Here is a 16,007-nt window from a genome sequence, read left to right on the forward strand (position 1 = left end):
ACATACTGCCTAATACAGCACCATTAACTAGATGGTTTGGACTTGACCCTTGATGGATGAAAAATTCCCTGGAGTGAAGTTGGAGTACGTATCATGTCAATCAGTAAGGATGGGTCCAACAACGGTGCGTCAAAAACTGAATCCAGCACCACCAAGTCAGCATCTTGGCACGGGCTGATAACACGTCATGGGCCAGGATGTAGACGGTTTTAAGAAAGCAATTTGTTTTCATTTTCTGACTTAATTAAACCATTCTTTTCTGACCAGCTTTATCCACAGTCTTCTGAGTAAGTTGCAACATTTTCGACGTCATAAAACATGGTAGACCGTTGTAGGTCCCCTTCAATATTCCACCTCAAAATAGATTTGCTGGCCATAATTCGAATCCAAATCCAGAGGGTGGGTTATTAATCGAGTTGCTATGTAATAACACAGTGTGTGTCTAATTCAGCTAAAAATGTTTCTAGAAGTCATTCAGTCAGACCATATCCATGCCAGCAGGACAACAGAGGTCATTACTGCAAACTGATGCAAACATTCCCAATTGCATTCCGACCCAGAACATTTACATTCTCCATGCTCATTCTGACGTGGGAACTGAGAGAGATGGGCTGATCCACCGTTGGTCAATACTGCCCCATCTGACTACTTTCTATTTCTGGCTTAATCTCCTGCAGAGTCAGCCCCTCTCCCCCTCCGTCCTCAGTTTCCGCTCACCTTGCTGGACAGCGCTCCAGAGGCCTCTGCCAAATCTCACTAAAGGCACATTCCACACCATGTGACTGTTTATGATTTTAAGAGTCAAATGCAGTCCAGTTTACTTGCGGCACAGATGACAGCACTCTGAAGTAGACTGAATATAATTTATTAAAATAGCTTGCATTATAAAATCTGGCCTAAAAACGTAATGAGAGCAGCATATAAAAAGAGAGCGACCCACATCCAGTTTAAATATGGCTGCATCATGAGGTACAGTAAATCTGACACTCTAGTCTTGGCTCAGAGAAACTGAAGCTTGAACTTGGACGTTGTCACATTTCTCCGGCTGAGAGATGAGTCCCTGGAAAAAACAGAAGTGGACCAGTGAACAATACATTTCAGTCAGAATGATAATACAAACATTAAAGGCAAATGTCAATGCAAAGGTTTTTTTGTCAGACAGAAAATTTGTATTCATCTGCAGCACTAAGTTCTTAGGAGTGGACACTTAAATCAGTGTGGGGGGAAGTCACACAGATCTATTGACACACATGCAGAAGAGAACACACTGTCTTGAAGTGACAGGAACCATATGGATGACACAACATCAAAGACGAGGGCAGCAGAGGGAACAGCAGCTTGCATCATCTGAGGAGTTTTGACTCTTGATTTTGTGAACCTACATGGATGAACTCACTACATTTTAATGGCAGAAAATATCACAGACTCTACACTATAGATGTATTGATTGAGGTCAGGAGAAGAGCAGTGGGGTCAATAATAAGTGAAGCGATATGGTCGTTATTCTATCTGGAAGCTACTTTTACTCCTCAAACCACACGTTGTGCATTTCAGCACTTTCTGAACAGACTTCATGCTGAGTCTTCACAGTAAAGGTGCAACCTTCTGAGCATGTTTGTTTGTGTTCTCAGGTGTTTTCCAGCCAATGGTGGTCTGATGACAACTTGTAAGTGACAATGGCAGCTCACATTGACAGATCTCAGACGAATTCTTTAGCCAGCGAGGAAAAACGTACTGATATGAAATGCACAGGACTGAGTAGGAAGTAGTCCACAATCCAATACTGCATAAGGTGCCGTAGTTTATAGTATAAAGTCTAAAAAGGAGAGCACAGATTAACACAGTAGAAGGTTTACAGTTGAAATGATATATCAGTAATAAATGATCCAATGCTCAATTATAAGACTGTGAATGAAAAAACGAACGCTTGTAGTCACACAGTCCCTGAAGCCCAATGTTGGCAGGAGCCGAACCACTGGAACAGAAACTAGTTAGGTGCCATTGGATGAATTAATTCATCCCGGTGAACAGCCACCAAGCAACAACAAGTCAGGGCATTTAATGGAACTGTCAAAGATCCTCACCACAGACAAAGAATTTGGAGTGTGTAGTGTTTGTTTGATGGGAGTTTCATCATCATCATCGACCATGAATTGAAATGGATTAAAGGAAATGGGAATGTGCCGATGCATAGAATATTTTGTTTGTTCTGACCTGAGATAAACGCCCACTTTTGGTTTTTGCAATTCAGCTCATTGGCATTAGTTTTTTACTTGATTCAATTGAACCAAATGGGATCTGCTGTCTACTCATTTTATTGGGAGCTGCACCACCCCTCACAACATTTGTCACTGGCGCCTCGTTCAACTTTTAATTCCATACAATTGGGTCATTCTTTTCTTCATTCATTTCAGACTTCTCATTCTTGATGCCATTCATCCGCCAGCAGGTCTACTTTTACGTTCTGCACTGGTCTACTGTCACTTTCTCGCTGAGCTCACTTCCCCTCGACTCACGCCCATTGGATGGAAACGGAAAAAAAACTGTTTCTGGAATTGCAATGCATACATGAGGCTGGAGTGCTGGCTGTAAACTGAACAATGCAAGTCATCATGACTGCGATGAAAAGAGAGCAATCAAAGGGTGACAATGTGCTGTTTACATTCTTGTTATTGATCGTAGTTTGTGTGTGCTCTGCCTAGTCTTTGGATTTGCAAATGGATTTCTGCTCTCAGCTTGCTCTCACCACACAAAACCTCTACATAAGCTTCATCATCCCAAACTGCAGCATATTAGCAGCCCACGATGCTATTAGCCCTGAACTTTATGGAGACGTGAGCTAAACCTGTCATACTGGTGAGAGTGGGCCGAGCAGCAGGCCGGCTATTTACTGAGAATGGCCGTCCAGGGATCTCAGCGCATTACAGCGCAATCAACATCAGCAAATAAATTCAGCAGAGCCGAGCAACAAGATCAGAAACAGCAGAGGAGAATGATGTGAGTCAGGGCAGGGAAGCAGCCGTAGCTGCTGGAGCGGCCGCCGGACATGGTGCAGGGAGAGTTGTTAGGGAAAGCAATGGACTTGTTATGGCCCTGCTGGACATTACTTGACTCTGACCCAGGGTCAGCTGTGGAGACATGTTGCAGCATGTAGCAACCTTTAACATGCCTCAGTGGTCAGGAGCTATGTGAACTGCAATGCGTTTGGGTGGTTAGGTGTGGAGCCTCAGGCCACAGCTGGTTGCTGTAGTGAGCTTTGACAAACACTCTGAATGGATCATTAAAATCTGTTTAAAACAATAGCAAATTTGAACTGTACAAAATATCAACAAAGTATTGTGTTTAAATGGTCACTTATAGATGAGGAGTCTAGTCTCTAGTGACAAGTGAAATCACTGGTGGGGATGCTCCGTTGCAAGTAGGAGAACCAGCAACCTGACAGCCTTCCAGTGGTCTGGAAGTCAGACAAAAGCTTCAATCAATCAAAAGGCAATACTACGTACTAATAATCCAATGCTACCAGACCTGTGTTATGTGTGCAGCGTTAACAGATTTCGTCAATAGTGACATTGAACTGGATGCGAAACTTGTGTTCCCCACAAAACACCCACAAACCCTTGTCTTGCTCACACACAGATTACTCAGTCAAGATGGGACGCTGTACTCTGTCAGAAATGCTCACCATCTCCGCTGAGCATGACTGCGTGGCATTACTCATGTGAACACAAAGCTTCTCCCACATAGCGAAACAGAAACAACCTTGAATTATTGAAATGATCACTTTGTGATCCACATTCTAAAGGGGATACAAGATCAAGCACACAACATCAATGGCCAAGTGTTCGCTGACAAACTGCCCTACTCCACGGCCAGAGTGGCAGCTCCATTCAGAATCTGTGTGCGCAGGTTATTTGTTCCAGGCTGCGTACCACTGGACTGACCCCTCCCACTTGGAATAGTTTCACTGACATCTCTGAACCAGTTCGATTCAGCCATGACATCCGATCGGAAAATCCGATCCGAAAAAACTCATTCATTCAGTACTTCCGACAACATGTGAGGAACACAAATAGAAAAATCTAAATAGCATTTCTGAAGGTGTGACTAATGATTTTACGACTTGAATTGTCATGGTAGGCAGGTATGAACTGTGAAACTGACGTCTTCAATTTCCATCTCCTTAAACTGATACAAACATTGATATATAACAATTTATAACATAAAAACGTCTCAACACAATGACTAAAATCTGCGCTCAAAACAAACACAAGCTGGGTGGTGAGTCAGAACAAAATGTCAATGATTTTCTTCTGTAATGGAAATATATCTGTCATCATCTCATCGTTGGACACAAAAACAGTGACACGTGTGCAGCATGAAAGTGAGAGTAGCACACATGAGGGACAAAAAAATGAACTCCTATATTCCTATCATGCCTGGCTATTGATACACAGAAGGTGCTCTTTCGGATGCATTTTGGTCATTTATTCTGTGCTAGAAATATTAATATGTTCGTAGCTGATGAATGATGGGCGTTGTTTTATTGATGCAGTTCATCTAAAGTGTTCAACTGGGCTTAGTGGTTTATGACTGAAGAGGGTGCTGCTGGAAAGTGGGTTTATAAAGCTTTATACAGCCTCTGGAAACCGATACAGAAGCGGAAAAAATGACACCTTATCAAATAAATCAACATTTTATATTGGACACCGAAAGGGCACCTTTGCACCAAAAACTAAAAAGAATCGGAGAGAACACATTAGAGAAGATGATCAGGCATTATGGCTAGAGTTTTGGGGAATTTGAGTGCTATGTTCGAACATATGGTAGGAACAAAGTGGCCCATTTCAAGGTTTCTCCTTCTAAATAGGAAGAAAAGCACCAGGGATTAAGCTGCAATGGTAAATGTGATTTTCAGTTCTGTCTCTGCATGCTAATAATAGGTAGCACTCTGAAATGCTCACTTTATTTTATCAGCAGAGAAGACTGTTTTGCCACAACTGTGTGGTCAGCAGACCAAAGAGGATGACTGTAATTATGGACATCCATCATTGACCATCGTTCAAATGTTGCGTCTTACTCACACAGTAAGTACAGAAGGTGTGTTTACACAAGGGGATTCAGAACCTAAATATTGCTGCTTCATATTGCAATGATTTGAAGATGTCTCTCTTGAAGAGTAAATTTAATGTCGATGAGTTATGACTGTTTCATAAAAGGTTACGTTTGTTTTTTACTGTACCAATTCAGATTAGATTTTTATCACAGCAGTGCTGAGTCCAATTATTTCACTCTCCAGTTTATATGGCCGATCCGTTGCTGTGGCAGGTGATGTTTTATTTTCTTTAAAATAAGAAAGCCTTTGGCTCTTTGAAAAAGGAAGAAAGTGAAAATTCAGCAGGAGGCAAATTATTGATGGTGCAGTTGCAGTTTTGCTTTGAAAGTTCAGAGAAAACAGAGTCAGACAGGGGTCACTGTCCACATGCAAGTTTCACATTAAATCACTTGAATTTGGGCTTCACACGTCACGAGATAAAGCAGAGGGAAAATTCAGAATTCTTCCCAGCATAAAACAGGTTGAAGCATCACTCTGGAGGAAACTGTTCAGCACACTATGTTAATACTTAATAGCAATGCAAGTAGTGTTTCTTTAAGAAGTCTTGTTTATTTTCATGGTTAGAAGCGATGCACACACATTTACAGCAGTTGCGGACGGTGGGTTGTTAATATTCACACAAAGTATGAATTATTGGGATGTGCATTGCTGATGTCAGGAGGAAGCTGTTTTGCATGTTTATTATCTCTTGCTCTGAAACAGTTAATAAGTGATGTTCCAGGTTGTCTGCTCTCATCCACGTCTCGTATAGAGAAATGCAAATTTGTGAGGTGGTGGAACACATTGAGGTATATTTTTAAGACTCACTTTGACTTGTAATAATTTTATCTTGCCTGCTGTTTATGAACGGTAAACTATGCGGAACTTGGAATGCTTCTTCTCACCTTGGCTGAGTATTTTGTCTCAAGGTGCCTTAAAATGATGATTGACTTATCACTGAATAGATATGATCCAAGGATGAAGCGCAGAGGTCTTCACACAAGGTGGTGCAGGTTTGTGATCCCACTAGTCAAGCACATAAGTTAACCAAACAGGTGTCCGCTAAGACCAGCAGCACCAGACTGACAAACCAACTGATCACAGTCTTCGGACACGTGACAAAAGGTGAGGTGAGCCCCAGTGTGCGGTCATAGAAATTCCACTTGGATACTTATCACGTAATCTATTCTGTTCTGGGCGGTGACAATGAAAATGTTTTCATTTTACGTACCAAAATGATTTAGCAAACTTTCTGAGAAGAGAATCCTCAACTCTGATCGTGCTTGTGAGGTCGATGACAATAGGCTGCTCTGCACAAAGAAGCTTTTGTGTTATTTCTGAAGTGAACACGTTTCTGGTTTGGAAATTAAACTCATACATTGCATGAGGTACCGCGGGTTTACATTTTGGTTTGGTGGTGGCCAGGCTTCAACTTCAAATGTGGGTTTGGCAAGGTGCTCTTGGTGATGAGAACAAATATGAAAACTTTGTGTGAGTACAACAACGAAAACAGGAGACAGTTTGGAGAGAGTCATGAAATGAAGAGACTTAACATAGAGGCGACTGACCAAACTCAGGTGTATGGACCAGGTGAAATGAATGTATTCACAAATAAATATCCAGATCCAAAGAAGGCCTGATGTACATGAAAATATTGAAGCCTCAGTCACTTGTTTTCAGCCTCATTAAGGCACAGTCAGCAAGCAAAACAATTAAGACTCAAGACTAGTTTCCCACACAAGCGAGACGTGGAGGTGGAGGCTTTGCTGTAATGGATGTATGTTGTATTAGCGATGTAATAAGACTGTAAAACACGGCACAGCCTCTGGTTCCCACCAGCCTCTGCAATTATTGATGTGGAAAAGTCAATCTACACATCACGACACGTGCACGCGGACGTGCCTGCGCAGTAACATTAACAAACCAATCCAACCAGAGTCAGCACTTTTCCTGACAGTAAACAAGCACACGAGCTGCTTAGCCATGCTCCTCAGGCCCTGGGCAGCATTGGCGGAGCCACACACACACTCACACATATGTAAAGATTAGTGAGACCTTCCCGTTTTCTACTCATGGCAGGCAGGAGGGCAGTAGATCATCAGGGGGCAGAACCTTTCACTGCTAATAATCTGCAGTGCGCTGCACAGAGTGGGGGGTCATGAATCATGCAGGATGGGGTCACAGAGTAGGAGAGAGTCCTGACAGAGCAGACCCTCGCGGTCCTTGGACATGCCTGGATTCATTCCCAGTGTCTGTGCGACAGTAGAGCAGAGGGGCTGAGCCTGCTCAGGTGTTGTGAGCAGAAACTCATCTTGGATCAAGTCACTTGGCGGCAGACAGCTTTAAGAGCAGCCATAAAACACAAGGCAAATCTGTAACATCAGGGTCTGTGATATTTCATCAACTGTAACATGTAATGACGGCTACAACGTGACGGAAAACAAGCCTAAGTATGACAACAAGCTTAAAACATAGAGACTGAAGGATACATTCAGTGAGGCAAGCGGCTCGTGGAGTGGCGCCATGTCAGTGGGAAAATGATGCCGCAGAAATGTCACTGGTGCAGCGTTAGTTTGAAGAAACATTGAGCCAGCTGTTGTTTCTGCAATATATTTGGTTGATATATTTCAACACCAGATTGTCCTCAGAATATCTAAACAATACCTGCGATGAGGAGCAACCTGTTGTAAAAGTCTACAATTATGTTAAAGAATATTAAAGTGCAAATTCTGCCATCTGTTTCACAGCACATATTTTGATATCCTTCAACTCTGAAAGCATTAACATCCAGTTAATCCAAAAAATGCCAGGTTGTTTTCCCAGCCCATTTTTCTGGGTCGCTGCAAAGATGGAGCAGAATGCTTTATGAAGTTAATGACTTCCAGAAGCAGATTGAGAAACTTTTCACAAACTGATCACCATATTGGACACAATAACTCTGTTTAAGAAGCACAATTGAGATTTTGCACAACAGAACACCATATAGTCGCTCCACTTTGCTCACCAAGTGCTTGCTCAAAATTATGACCCATCCAATGTTTGGAAGAGAGTTTCATCATTTAATAGTCATGTATCTAAAATGTCATTCTTAAGAATTAAATTATGTCTGACATTGCATTAGTTGGCGCAGTATGCTTTCAACTGATCTATGCTATGGAGCTATGGAGTAGACGTGTTTAGCATGTACACAGTCAGTAAATACTGTTACACCAATAATATTCAAGATTGGACTATACGTGGATTGTATCTTAATACAGGATGCCAAAAGAGAAAGGCACTAAAGATTTGAAAGCTGCCTCTTTAGCTGCCCGGACAGGTGCTAGCAACAAGGATGTATTACCAGCTATTGCCCAACAAGGTAACAACCTGGCCAAGGTCTGTGAGTTGGTAAACTCGCTTAAGAAATCGCATGAAAGCCACTTAGATTCCATTGAAGAAAGCCTCTCCAACCTTCAAACAGACAGTCATGAAGCCTAGCAGGTGGCCTTATCATCGACAGACAGGCGCATCGCAGCACTGGAAGCTACCTGTGCGGAGTAAAAGGCAGCGACTAAGATAAATGATCTTGAGGGTTGCTTTCGATGTCAATGTCTGAATCATCGGCATTCCGGAGCGCAAAAAAGGAGGAAACCCCACTGACTTTTTTTCCCAGCTGATTCCTGAACTTCTGGGTAATGGAAACTTTTCAAAACCACTGAGGGTTGTCAGAGCTCATCAACTTCAAAGGGCGAAGCTACCAGACTCAGACAAACCACGGGTCATCATTGCGAAAATGCACCACGAAAACTTTTTCATCTGAGTCGACAGCACGGTCCCTAGAAATGCAGAGGGAACAACAGGTGGGTCTTCATCTTTCCGGATTACACTACTGAAGTGTTGACTCAACTACAGACCTTCAACAATGTCAGAAAGAAGCTTGTGGAGCTGAAAGATAAATGCACCTTGCACTTTCCGGCCATACTCCACATTGTGTATAATGACACCACCTCAGTCTTCAAATCACCTGAGGATGCCGAACGATTTGCCAGCGCACTTTCATTAGTAGCTGGATCATAGTGTTGTCCCAATTCTAAGGGACGTCAATCACGTCACTTCGTCATCGGAGGGCACTTCATAGTGGGGGGCACTCAAAACCAAGTGCTAGTGTTAAGAGCTAGTGTTAGGGTGAGAAATGAGCTCAAGACCCTAAAAGAGTGGTCTTGAGACTGAGCTCGAGAACAAAATCAATCATGAGTACTACAGCACTACGATCTGCTCCCAGTTCATGACAGTGTCCACATCCACAAGGTTTCAGGCTTGGACCATTCTCACCAAGCACTTTGCAGATGGTTTTGTTCCCCTCTTGGTTCCACTTCAGCTTGGGGAACACATAATAACCGTTAATAAACTACTTGCTTGTTTACTACTAGTAATCTATAAACATGTTGTGGTTCTTTCGGTGACCATTCCAGAGTAAAACATGCTTATCAACACACTATTCTGAAAGATGACTTACTGGCCAAATATAATGCTAATACTCATACGAAAAACATGTTAATATATGGTAAAATCTGTTCCATACTCTACAGTGTAACCAAACAGTCTTGTTCCTGACAACTTTCAACAGCTCCTTTGGTCCAGCAGTGTTGCAGAGAGTTCAGTGTGACAAAGTGATTTAGGAGACGACACACTCATTTAACTGAAGATCACTGCTTCTTCTACTTGTGAACAAATGTCTTTGCTCAATATGTTTTATATATATGTTCAAAATAGATTTGGCACGGGTTAGTGAATATGCATTTTTTAGGTACATTTGTAACACAGTAGCAACTCTTATGAAACAGCAAAAGGTTAATGCACTCAGTGAAATATTCAAGCAGAATGGGAGCAAGCCCCCTGCATTCCAAGAAGATAGGCACGGTAATTCATTAATGCGAGTGAATTATTGATGATGTGTGGGTGTAACAGAATCGAGGCTCAGACGAACTATGACTGAGTTTGATCAACGTCAACTGTATCATCCAGATAATAAGAGCAGAACAATCACACGTGACAGCAACTCTTTTGACTCATGCATCCATACGTCACTGATAAAACTGCAGAGGTTGTTTCAAGAAAATTGAGAAATACCTTCATGATTTGTATCAATTGAAATATTAATTATTATTAAACAAGCAGTAATTATTAATGATTTTCATCATAATTCACCCATATTTTAACATCAACACTACTGCCGTGTGAAGGCAGAATCACCACCACCCTGAATGTGGAGCAGAACCCACAAAAGGAATTCATCACATTTCCCTTAAGGTTAACCTAGGGAGGAGATATGAAACCTCAGGATACACTGCATTGCTGTTTCACTCTCTCATCATGACACGTTCACATTCTACCGCCTGAAACTCCTTCCTTTTCCTCCAAGTTCTTTCAAGTTTTTTAGCTCTGACTGATCAAATTTTAATAAAACTTCCTCAAACGAAGACACTTAAAGCTCCCAGCAGTGTTTCTAACGAAAGATAAAACTCAACTGAACAAATGACACAGATGAAAGAAAGCGCACCACTGAGTTATTGACTGTGATGAAACAGAATGAATGAGTAAGAACGGAAGATGCAGGCACAACTCTCATTCACGCTATGACGCAAACTTGGGGACCTCCCGCCTTCAGAATGATGTCACCCTGAGATGTGAGGTTCGATCAGATTTGACAGATAATGTTGTGACTAATGCTAGATGAGTCCATAGGAGTTTTATCGGGATATGAAAGAGGCATACGTGAATGTTGATGTCAATGTCATGCAACAGTGAGGAGTTGGACAGTATACTGTGATGTGGGAAAATTGACTTAGCTACAGTCAGTCTGCCTGATCTCTGCCATCCAAACCCACCTGTCTTTCACTATTAAAACTCCAGACCAGAGTCATGATTGATTCCACAATGAGGGTGCAACGCTGCTCTAAAAAAAATAAGGGTGGACACAAATTCACTAGGCCATATGAAAACATGCCAACTGACAAAACACCATTCTACAACATATATATTTTTAAAAAATATTTTAAAAATAAATACATACATAAATTAATACATTAAATGATTGAGATTCCACTGAATGTGTCTCTATTTTTAGCTGGTTCCAACTGAAAAAACAAGCATCAGATGATTCCTTCAAAGCCACATGGTACATCAGAACACCAACAAAACATCACCTTCTGTCCCCAGTATCAACCATTCCAGATCATTTTATTTCGATACATTTAAAACTATTTTGCCAACAGACACACAGTCAGGCAGCGTAAAACAAATCCTGCTGGGTGGGGGTAATTATAAGTCAACATTCTAACACCAGCAATATTTGGAAAAGGTGTATGTGACCTCCATAATGTTCAATGCCAAGATCTGGTCTAGACGTTTCATTTATTCAAGCATTTTCAGATTATATAACTCGAGTGCTGCTAAAGGCAGTAAGAGACCACAACAGTGGCACAGCTATTGAATGAGGTCATTTCTTTCTAAAGAGCTGTCAGAGAACATTTCCATCGAGTCTGTTAAGGAATATAAATTAGCAGCGAAATATTGGCGGGCCTGAATGCATACGGTGTTTTATTTGGCAATTGGAAACTACTGCCGTTGGTTGGACTGAATGGGGTCCTGACAGATAGCTTCATATACAGAATAAGACAAGTAGGCATCTGTTTGTTTTTTCTTGCAGCTATTGTAAGGTGTTGCTGGTCTGCAGTGGTCAGTGAATGTCAACCATTACTGATGCATACGTGCAACTGATATCTGTATCTGCATGCACAAGTGGAAGATGCAGAAAGTGTCTCCTTTATCTCTATCAAAGTCGGAAGAAAATGTCTTCCTCTAGAAGCAACGTGTGTATTTTCCTAATAACAAGGCAAAATGCCAGAGAGTCATCTGCTCAAATAGGTAGCATTTCCTCCTCAGCAGGTCCAGCGACGAGCCTCATCAGGTCTTCTGTGTCTTTGGCTGGAGTTGTCCAGGAGAAATCCAGCTTCTGTTGACCAGATGATGCTTCACCCAGTGGTGAGAGTCAGGGAAATCCTCCTGTCTCGTACTTTTTCTGCAGGAGCGTTACTGTACTTACAGTACTGTACTTACTTCTTTCAATGTTTCAGCAAGTTGGATGAGGAGTTTTTTTGCAGGTTGAAATTGTGTGTACATTGGACACCAGGCGATTATATTCTCGCCTCAGACAAACACTATTTCCAACTAGAGAATGTGTACATCTCTTCTCTCTCAGTGCTCAGTTTGATTTTGTTTCTGACATTGGAGCAGATGGTGACGTCATTCCCTGAGATGTCGAGGGAAAATTGGATCTCTTTTTCAAGTTTGCATGTTAAATACACTGTATCTATTAGACAAACAAATCTGACTAATGGCATCTATATGCCTGACTTCAACACTATGGAGAGTGTTTCGTGGGTTGACGCAGTGTTGGCCTGAACAAGCGCTTCTCTTTGTCTCCTGTTCCCGTTGTGTTGCCTCATAACACCAGCATCCTCAATGACTCTGAGCCCAGCAAGCATGTTGCTCGTGTCTTCCAGCTTTCGGCATCCCGTCATACATCCATGGCTTTTATGAGGGTTATTCTGAATTCTGATTCGATTCAGTGCCATGTTTGATGGGCATGGGCCGGAGAGACTTGGGAGTGAGAGGAATGACGGGGGCGGAGAGATGAGACGGAGCAGCCAGGACGAATGCATAAAAGAGCATATTGTCCAGGTTGGAGGACTGTTGGAGTGGAAAGATATTGAATATGAATAAAAGGAATACAAAGGGATGTGGCAGTTGGACCTGCTCTTTGACTTCACAAAGCACTGGCTCTGTGAAACCGCCCCTTTGGCTTGCGATTGTCACTGTGAAGGTTTCATACCATGAATAAAAAAGTCCCAGCATCCAGCTGCGGAAAGCCCCGCTTTACTGCTACGGCGAATATTTACCACCAATGTGTGTTATGGAACGCTGAGGCACTGAATCAAATAAGGGATGTTTGTAGCATATAAAACCCCACGACATTTGAGTCGTAACATATGTTGACACAGAATGTATGAAGACATAACACAACATCATCTATTAACTGCTGATCTCACAAGAAGTCATCCTGTGTGCCGTTCGGCTGCAAATGAACATTAGTGATGCATGAAGCAGCACGTCGTAACCTCTGCGAACTCAAAGGCAATCCAAGCTGGCCCGACTCATGCTGGCGTACTCCACACCAATGGGCCCATTACGGCTTATGAATGGCCGGGGAGGCGAGGCGTTACAGTGGGCTTTGGTAAAAGACGCAGAGGCTGTGTGTACTTTATCAACTCTAATGATGTGTGTAGGTGCTGCTGGCTTTCCCACAGTGGGATGGGTGAGTGCAGCAGCATAACAAGAGTGCAGATGAACAACAGTAAGAGGACTTGAGAGTGTAAGCACAAACCCTGGGGGAGGAATTGTTGCACAAATCCGTGATTTTGAAGGAGAGCAACATTGATGCTGTGCTCTCTGACAGATCTCAGCACGGGATCGTAGAAGGGCTCAAACCTAAGAGCTGCGCGCTTTATTCATTTTAGGAAACAGCCTGAACGGCTCACGTAATGACAGGATGTCCAAATATAGAGCTGTGTAACCCAAAAAGTAATTTCTTTTCTACCACCAACAGGCTGCAAATGAATCATGCATGAGTGATGTCCCAATGCCAATTAGCGACTTTAAGCATCATCCAGGCCGATCGCCACCTTCCTGAGGAGTTGGATCGATGACTCCACCCTCATGAGTTTTGATCTATTCCAGCTCTTCTCTATCTACCTGTCAACTTTGAAATACAGTGGAGCCTCGGTTTTCGAACGTCCCAGACTCGAACAAAGCGGAGTTCTAACGAAAATTTCAAGCTTTTTTTGCTACTGATTTCGAACGAAAATCCAGAACTCGAACGCCTCCGAAAGTGCCGGAAAAGACATAACGTGCGTGGACCGATCAGCTGACCCACGACGTGCTTTGTTATTGTGTATAACGCAGCCTCTGTATGCAGACGAGTCCCGTTACATTTACTGACTGTTTTTTCTTCATATTGAGGTGTAAAACCTTTCCTGTCTCCACACTGGACCGTGGTAGAGTGTCACAGGGGAGGTGCTCGCTCTCCACACCTCCGAGGCTGGAGCGCTCACTCCAGGGTTTGATGTCCTGTTGTCAGCTGGAGCTGGGACAGGGATGAGGCGAGTCTGGGACAGAGCGTTACTTGGTTTATGACTTTGTCACAGCCAAACTGCACAGAAGCGCACATTCAGAGCTGGACACGCACCGGGCACCTCTTCACTTCTGGAGAGACCTCACTCACTCAGCAACCCCTCCCACATGCAGCGGCCACACACATAGACAAACAGCGCACCTGCAGCAGACACTCTACATTCACTCCCACAAAAGCCTATTTTAAGGCTTGGAACGCATTATTTCTTTTTCGAACAAATCACTCCTTGAACCGCCTTCTGGAACAGATTGTGGTCGAGAACCGAGGTTCCACTGTGCACACAAATATTACACAAATACAGTGCAAATATCAGGGTCGACCCAGAAGATGTAGCAGGCATAAACATTGATTTGATCCACGTGCAAAATAAAGCAAGCACTTGATGAATAAAATATTCTTATATACCAAATCTAGATAATAGATTATATGGGATGAAATATTTATAGAAACTATTTATGAAATAATAATAACCTGCATGGTTATTATTATCGTGGTGTAGGAACCACGGGTGATGGGTGGGACATCTGCCCCCAATGTTAGAGACAGGTACATTTCTCCCACTGATCGTAGAGGTTCTTAACTACTGCTTTTATTTTGAAGTCAGTTGAGCCAGTTTTATTGAAGGAGCACAACAATGTAGAATGTTGTGCTGCCAGTATTAGTGTTAGTATCTATTTGATGTGAGAGGTATCACTTTTATTTAATTTTGTTGAGCAAACTGCTTCAGTGAGCCAGTAGTACAGCATTACAGTGCATAATCATAATATTACAACTTAATTATTACAACTTGTTTTAAACTGTTTTTCAAGAAGTGAATAATTTTTGTCATTACTCTTGTTTTTTCATGTCAGTTGTTACTTAAAAAAAGTTAAATTGGTTAAGTTAACCAAAGCAACTAACAACAAGCTGACTTTGACTGATAAACATGAAAACCATGCACCTGTGTGAGCTCCTAAGTTTATTTTTGTGCTACTGAAATATTTAGCTTGCTAGTACAAGTGCTGCCATGTGACACAGTAAGCGTACAGCCCTGGAGTAACATAATCATTATGCTTTGATTGAAGACTCCAACGCCATTTAGTCCAAGCAATAAAGAGCAAAAGATCACATATCGATTTGTCAATGTTTTGTAGGGCAGTTATTTTGATATAGTTCAGCTCAAACTATTTACCATCTGTCAGGTTTCCAATTTGTGTCCTTCGTGTCCTCTCCCACTCACATGCGCGGATCTTTCAGGAGACTCCAGTATTGAGTCCTGAGGTCTGTCAAATGGGCTTTCGTGAGTTTAACATTGTTCACAGATATCAAGACATGAGTCATTTGGAAGAAAAGCAATATTCATCCTTCAACTTTGCTTGGGGTGTTTCAAGTGTATGCTAGTAAGTTAAATCATGATACTGCCATCAGCATGAGCCACACTTCTGTGCTCTGCCGAAGACTCGGAGCAAATGTCAGGACTGAATTCCCACCTGGATTATTAATATTCATCATGATCAGCTGCTCTAGGTAGACAGACAAATATATATATATATATATATATATATATATATATATATATATATATATATATATATAACATCGGACAGCACTACAGCTGGAGAGGAATATTTCAATGGGTAAATACAACTATCTGGGCCCTGAAGGAGCAGGAGCAGCTCATCATTTGTGGACTATGGCAATCAG

At 42.2% G+C, this 16,007-nt stretch overlaps 1 protein-coding gene across 3 annotated transcripts in view; it reads right to left on the reverse strand.

Moving 5' to 3' along the window:
- Window positions 1-878: 878 nt before the first annotated feature.
- LOC128755024 (endonuclease V-like) overlaps window positions 879-16,007 on the reverse strand; it is a 76,351-nt gene continuing 61,222 nt past the window's right edge. For 2 of the 3 annotated variants that reach the window (XM_053858164.1, XM_053858162.1), the window contains one exon: window positions 915-1,060. Coding sequence is in view for 1 of the 3 variants with exons in the window: in XM_053858161.1 (XP_053714136.1) it covers window positions 989-1,060 (72 nt within the window). In the remaining 2 variants the exon portion in view is untranslated. Of the gene's footprint in view, window positions 1,061-16,007 lie in introns of all 3 variants that reach the window. The other variant, XM_053858161.1, reaches the window with a different exon arrangement.

This window comes from Synchiropus splendidus, chromosome 2, assembly GCF_027744825.2.
Source record: "Synchiropus splendidus isolate RoL2022-P1 chromosome 2, RoL_Sspl_1.0, whole genome shotgun sequence".
Taxonomy (NCBI): Eukaryota; Metazoa; Chordata; class Actinopteri; order Syngnathiformes; family Callionymidae; genus Synchiropus; species Synchiropus splendidus.